General features: G+C 39.5%; 1 protein-coding gene across 1 annotated transcript; it reads right to left on the bottom strand.

Annotated features, from left to right (window-relative positions):
- Nucleotides 1-836: 836 nt before the first annotated feature.
- Nucleotides 837-2,576, bottom strand: LOC122596907 (uncharacterized mitochondrial protein AtMg00810-like). Its single transcript, XM_043769552.1, has 2 exons — nt 1,513-2,576; nt 837-963 (listed from the first exon to the last, which is right to left on the bottom strand). Exons 1-2 carry the CDS (start codon nt 2,574-2,576, stop codon nt 837-839), a joined length of 1,191 nt encoding a protein of 396 aa, XP_043625487.1.
- Nucleotides 2,577-7,395: the final 4,819 nt, after the last annotated feature.

Raw genomic sequence — 7,395 nt, 5'->3', positions numbered from 1 at the left:
AAAAATATGGAGTTGATAATTATTACAAAAGAGTATAGATAGATACAATTGCTAGCTCATTGAATACTGAGTAACTAATATTAATATTATTATTTGCACAGATATATATGTATGCAGATCGAACTTATTTTAATGTTTTTCTAGTTTGTTGATTAAGTATAAGAGAGAAATGTTATAAACGGGGTTATGTATAGAAAATAATATGAGTCATACATGACAATTTACAAAATATAATATCTAGACCAGAAATGATATATTTTTCTAATAAATAGCTAATAATCTTCTTAAAAATCTTAAACATGACATGTATAATTTATTTATTTTCTTTCTTAATCTTATCATTTGATTCTACCAAATTGCATGAACTCATAATTAAAAGGATTTTTAGGAGTATTTATCATTTGCTTATCTTGATTGCATTAAATTAAATTATTTTGAAAAGAGAAAAAAATAAGATATCTATAACTTGTTTTGAACGGAATACGTATATTTGTTCTTAAACTATCCCAAACAACCTAGCTAGACGCATGTCAAAAATAGAACCATGGATATCCGGAAAATACATGTGTTTTTATCAATTGAACTAACCCTATATCTATTACTTTTTTTTTTGGATTAAAGGACTAGCCTAGGAATACATTACTGAAAATAAAAGAGTACAAAATAAATGCCCTCACGGGCCCCCTATAGTAAATAAAGGAGACCCGTGATGCAGGAAATGAACCAATTGAGTGATTGGACAGGCCCAGATCACCCAAAATAATCAAAGATACATGAATCTATCAACTGAATCTAAGACTAGCAATCTAAAACATAGCAATATATATCAAGATAGTCTATCCATCTAACTTCATGAACTGGGCATTTCCTCCTGTATCTGACTCTACATCCTCCTCTTCTCCTGGATCTGTATAGTTTGGGTCCTGCTGAGTACTAGGAGCTGAAGGGATGCTGACATCATCACTGTTAACCCACATAAAGCATCATATGGGTTACCTGTGGTGATACCTGGTGCTGAAGTGGAAGGAATATCCTACTGGGGTGCAGCACATGTACCTGAGTGTGTATCTAGTGTGACCCTGACTGGCTGAAATGAATCTGTAGAATCTAAAGTGTCTGGGGTGGTAATCGGTGCCTTGCCTTTTGATTTGGCAGGTTGCTCTGTAATCTTAGGTACATATCGTACCCTGGGCTTAGGTATCTGAATACCCGCTGCAACTTGGGCTTTTTTGGCCTTTCTTCTTCTTCTCTTGGGCTGCTGGAAGCCCTGCTCATCCTGTGGGATCAACGGATTTTATAAGTCTTTACCAACAACCGTTTGCTATTGGACTAGATGAAGACTTTTAGCTCTTCATTGCTTTTAGCTTGCTTTTTCCCAAAGCAACATGGATTAACAGATTTTATAAGTCTTTACCAACAACTGCTTGCTATTCGACTAGATGAAGACTTTTAGCTCTTCATTGCTTTGAGATCAGCGAGCAAGACATACTTGAACTCGCTGAATTTGCATACATGACAGATTGTGTCGCTGATTCTCCGTTTAGCATTCCTAACTTACTGACTAGCAGTTTGAATCTAGTTTCATCCAATGGTTTAGTAAAGATGTCGGCAAGTTGATCATCAGTTGGAATGAAGTAGAGTTCGATATCGCCTTTCATGACATGATGACGAATAAAGTGATATCGAATATCAATATGCTTAGTTTTGGAATGCTGAACGGGGTTGTGTGTGATAGCAATAGCACTTGTATTGTCACACATGATTGGAATCTTAGAGTATTCCAAATCATAGTCAACAAGCTGATGTTTCATCCAAAGCATTTGGGCACAACAGCTTGCTGCAGAGACATATTCTGCTTCAGCAGTGGAGATAGAAACTGTGTGCTGCTTTTTACTAGACCAACTAGTCAGCCTCGCCCCCAACAGTTGATATCCTCCACTGGTGCTTTTGCAATCAAGCATGCATCCAGCATAGTCAGAATCAGAATATCCAACTAAATCAAAGTTGGAGTCTCTTGGGTACCAAAGACCCAGCGTGGGTGTACCCTTGAGATACTTAAAGATGCGCTTGACAGCAAGAAGATGAGACTCACGAGGAGAAGCTTGATGGTGAGCGCAGAGACATGTTGAAAACATGATATCTGGGCGACTTGCTGTGAGATACATCAAGGAACCTATCATTCCTCTATAGTGAGTAGGATTCACATACTTCCCATTAGGGTCAGCATGGAGAATATTGGGAGGGGACATAGGAGTTCTTTTGGGAGTAACATGGGTGAAGTCAAACTTATGCAGCATATCACGAATATATTTTTCTTGATTTATAAATATTCCAGTGGGAAGCTGCTTAACTTGTAACCCCAGAAAGAAGGTTAGTTCACCCATCCTACGCATTTCAAAAGTGTTGGACATGAGAGCACTGAATTTACGACAGAGTTTGGTAGATAAGGAACCAAAGATAATGTCATCAACATATATCTGAACATACAACGCATGAGCCTTTTCTTTGTAGATAAAGAGAGTGCTATCAATGGTTCCTCTGTGAAAACCAGGCTCTAGGAGCCTGTTTGAGGCCATAAAGGGCTTTATTGAGCTTGTAGACATAATGAGGATGCTCTGGATCCTCAAAACCAGGAGGCTGCTTGACATAGAATTCTTCATCAAAAGCACCATTAAGAAAGGCACTCTTGAGTCGAATAGCTTCAAGACGAGCGACTGGAGCAAAGGTTTCATCATAATCAATGCCTTCAGCTTGAGTGTATCATTGTGCAACCAGTCTAGCCTTGTTTTCTAATGAATACACCAGCTTCATCCATCTTATTCCTATAAACCCATCGAGTGCCAATGGGTTCCCTATAGGGGGAGGAACAAGGATCCAAACATGTTGTCTTTTAAATTGTGTCAGTTCTTCTTGCATGGCTTCTACCCAAGAAGGATCAGCCATGGCTTCGCCAATATTGCTGAGCACAGTTTGAGACAAGAAATTGACATAGAGACAAGTATTACTTATCGCTGAGCGAGTTTGGACACCATTGTGTGGATTACCAATCACATGGTCAAGACGGTGATCAGCACTCCATTGAAGTGTTGGAGAGTGAATAGAAGAAGAGTTAGAGAAAGCGGATAAGGTGTTAGTAGGTTCATTTAGAAAAAGAGAGTAAGTAGAGAGATCAATGGTTAGTATAGGTTCAGAGTTGCTGACAGGAGGGTCACTAAAAGCAATGGGTACCTCTTGCTGAGATGTATCATCATCAACATCTCCTGAAAGAGAATTTGCTGAGGCATCATGAAAGGTTTCCTCAGCGATATTGTTAGTCACTGAGGTTCAGTTGAGGGAGAAGAGTTAATGGAAGTGGCATTAACTGTTCCAAGAAGAGGCTCAACTGGATCAACAGAATATATGTGAGCGGTTATGTAGTCAACATTTGTTGAAGGATTTGAAGATTCAGTGATAGGTTGGTCAGCAACAACATGATGTGTCGCTGACACTTCTGAGGTACCAAATAGATCGCTGAGAATCACTTTAGCAGATGACTCATTTGAAAGATCACTAAGAGCTGAACAACTTTCATCAAAAGTAACATGAATAGATTCTTCTACTCTGTGAGTACGAGTGTTGAAAACTCTGAATGCTTTACTGATGGAAGAATATCCCAGAAAGTAGCCATCATCAGCTTTGGGATCAAATTTGCCTAAATGATCCTTATCATTCAGGATGAAAACTGGGCAACCAAAAACATGGAAATATCCAATTTGAGGTTTCTTGCCTTTGAGAACTTCATAGGCAGTCTTATCATGTCGTTTGACAATGAGACACCTATTTTGAGTATGACAAGCAATGCCAACTGCTTCAGCCCATAATTTGCTTAGAAGAGAAGACTCACTGAGCATAGTTCTAGCAGCTTCAATGAGAGTTCTATTTCTCTATTCAGCTACTCCACTTTGCTCAGGAGTACGAACAGAAGAGAAATTCTGTCTAATCCCTTGATCAGAACAAAAAGTCTTAAGAGTGTGGTTTCTGAACTCAGTGCCATGATCACTTCTGAGTTCTTTAATACGTATGCTGTTGAGATTTTCCATCTTTTAATGAAGTTAATTATTTCCTCAGCAACATCACCCTTAGAATGAAGAAAGATTGTCCAAGTGTATCGTGAATATTCATCCACGATAACTAAGGTGTATCTGCTACCCCTTAGACTTTGGACATTCACAGGACCAAAGAGATCCATGTGAAGAAGATGAAAGTCGGCATTATTTGAGTTTGCTTGGTTGGTTTTGAAAGTGGCTCGGTGGCTTTTACCCTATTCACAGGCACCACAGAGTCTGTCCTTCTAATAAGTGAGAGGAGGAAGGCCTCGAACAAGATTTTTCTTGGCAACAGAATTGATTGTTTTAAAATTTACATGCGACATACGCTTGTGCCACAACCAATTGATTTGAGAAGCAGCTTTTGAAAAGAAGCAAGTCTCGTCGTCAGTTTTGATAGGAGTGAAATCTACCAAGTAGATATCTCTTTTTCTTGGAGCAACCAAGACTACTTCTTTATTGACATTGATGACTGTGTCTTGATGCTTATCAAGGATGACCTTGTAGTCAGCATCGCACAATTAACTGATGCTGATCAGATTGTGTTTCAGTCCATTCACATAAGCAACCTTAGTGAACTTGATCATTCCATTCGAAATAGACCCATATCCTTCAGTTTGGCCAGTAGAATTGTCACCAAACACAACTGTGGGACCATCAGTCTCTACAAAGTTATCCAACAGGTCCTTAGATCCAGTCATGTGTTTTGAACATCCACTATCCAAATACCACACTTCTTTTCCTAGCGAGGCCTGCATGGATAACAATACAAGGATTTAGGCAGAATTATAGGAATCCCTGCTGATGTCATTATCAACAGAGGATGAAAGAGAAAGATGAGAAGAATCATTATCTGTAGAGAGAGGAAGAGGGGCTGAAGGATCAACATTTTCATCAACTGAAAGAGTTTCAACCAGTTGGTGAGCAGGAAGCATGTCACGAGTAGCCTCAACTGTATATCCTTGATCATTGGAGGCATAAGTGACAGTGTTTCCTGTGTCAAGAACAACCAAGTTGCTGACTTGATTATTATTTCCATATTCGACAAAGATACTGTCAGTACCATTGGAGATAATTTCTTGAGAGAAAGGAAGGGAGATACGTTGAGAGGCAATGAATTCAGCAATATTGTTTCCATTGAGAACAAGATTGTCGCTCAAACTGACATTGGACTCAGCAAGAGGAGCTTGCTCAACAACAGTAGAGGTAGAAGCAGCAGAAGATGAAGGAGTATTTGGCTGGATGACAATTTCAGGAGGATTCCTGAAATTATTGTTAGTACAGTCAGCAGCAATGTGTCCTCTTTCACCACAAAGATAACACTTTTTACTACCATTCTGATTTTGAGTCAGAAAATCCTTAAGTTGTGAGGATAGATCCTTAACACGCTTGGTCAACTCACTAATCTCAAGATTATTGGTAGAAGTTGATGCTGCAAAAGAAATCTTTTTCTTTTTAGATTTAAGAGAAAGAGACTTCTTTTGATGCTGTAAAGGAAGAGACTTTGGAACAGGGCCAAGAATGGACTTGCCCTTAGATTGAGCATTAAAAGAGGAAGGATCAAAGTGAGTCTGAATAACTAGCTGACCTCCTTGTTGAGGAGGTTTGACTTGCTGAACAGGTCTAAAGTGCTGAGGGACAAGGGTTCCCTTTGGGACATAAACAGGATTGGGTTCCGGATAATGTGCATCAGCGAACCTAGTTCTCTTATTCATTAAGTGATCATGCATTACAGCCTTTCTGCCAGCATGAGAAGAATTTGAAGAGGAAGGTGAGAGCTGAGACGCAGGGCATTCAGCGACCGCTGAGGGAACAAAAGAATCAACAGGTTGACTAGCAGGTACGGCTCGCTGAGGAGTATTGTAGTCATATGGAACAACAACCTTGCTCCTTTTGAATGGTTCAAATTCTTTAGACTGAACAGTCAAAAGCTGAGGAGCAATAGGTTTGTAACTATCACTTGAAGGTTTTCCTTCAAAGGTTTGAGAAGAAGAATATTGAATTCTGCCTTCATTTGGCATCATATCAATGATGGGATGATCAGGGAAGATTGTTTTAGAGAAACTAGGAGAAGAACTAGTTTCAGTTTTGGGAGAAGAGGAAGAAGTGTTGGGAGAGGATGAAACATTATCAAGTTCAGAGTGATAATCATTCATTCCTTTAGTGATGTAATACTTCATCATTTCCTCAGGAAAAGCAATAGCACTTGGAGGAATCCTCTCTTCAGTAGCAAGACTGTCACCAAAGTGATTGGCAACTAGGGCGGCAGTCTCGTAATCTCTACCAATGATTGCTTTGATTTGAGTAGGCATCAGCTTGCAGAAGATTTGGTCATGAAGCTTGGAGGCTTTAGACCATGAGATGACAATTTTCTCAAGGTCAGCGACCTTATTTTTTAATTCTTCATTTGATATTTGAAGATTCTGATTAAGAAGTTTTAGAGATTCAAGTTCAACATGGACATTTCTCAAGTCCTTGAGCTTTTCAGTTTTATCACTTGGCTCAGCACTGACTAAGTTAAGCTTGGAATGAAGATCAGCACGAATGGATTCAACAAACTGAATGTCACAAGTAAGGGATTCAAAAAATTTTGATTTATTTTCTTCAGAAGCAGAAGAGAAATTGCATACCTTTCTGAGAGTGACATTCACCCACTGACTGGAGCAGACTTGATCATTTGTCAGCGCCTGATCGTCAACGAGTGCCATAAAGCAAATAACATCAACATATTCTTCCCCTTCAGCATCAGAGTCTGCCCAGTCATGTTGTTCAGCAACAACACTCTTGGCAGGGAGCTTAGCTTCTTCAACATCAGCCATCTTAACACGAAGCTCATAGTACTTCTTTTTGTATTCATCAGCGGGTTTGACTGAAGAGGGCCTCGCTGAAGAAGAAGAGGGCTTCACTGCCTGCAAAGATGGGAGGGAAACATTGCATTCTTTTTGGTAATGGCCTTTCCGACCACATCTCCAACATTCTTCCTGCGATTTGTCAACCACTGATTTTTGAGAAAAAGTCGACTTACGACTATTCCATTTTTTGGAATATCTCTTACCAGCGATAAAAGCAAATTGCATGAAGTCTGAGAACATTTCTTGTCTCTCCTCGAAATCGAGGTCATTGACAAGATCTTGGATATGAGATGGGGTGGAAGAGTTGCTGTTAACATGGATGATGTTAACTTCAGAAGAGACCAAGGCAAGAGGGTCATGAGAATAAGAAACGTTAGGCAGAGATGAAGAAGATGAGGGAGATGAACCAGCATGCCTCTTGGATTCAGCTTCTGCTCTCAAGTTTTGAGCAACGACTC

The sequence above is a fragment of the Erigeron canadensis genome, chromosome 4 (assembly GCF_010389155.1).
Source record: "Erigeron canadensis isolate Cc75 chromosome 4, C_canadensis_v1, whole genome shotgun sequence".
Classification (NCBI taxonomy): Eukaryota; Viridiplantae; Streptophyta; class Magnoliopsida; order Asterales; family Asteraceae; genus Erigeron; species Erigeron canadensis.
Note: the sequence above shows the minus strand (reverse complement) of the source record. Positions and strands in the feature narration are given on the sequence as shown.

What these genes read in the sequence shown, in the direction of transcription:
- LOC122596907 (XM_043769552.1), bottom strand. Translation starts at nt 2,576, where the DNA reads ATGGCCTCAAACAGGCTCCTAGAGCCTGGTTTTCACAGAGGAACCATT. An exon ending in TCAGCGACACAATCTGTCAT is followed by an intron (nt 964 to 1,512) that starts GTATGCAAATTC and finishes GTGGGTTAACAG; the next exon opens with TGATGATGTCAGCATCCCTT.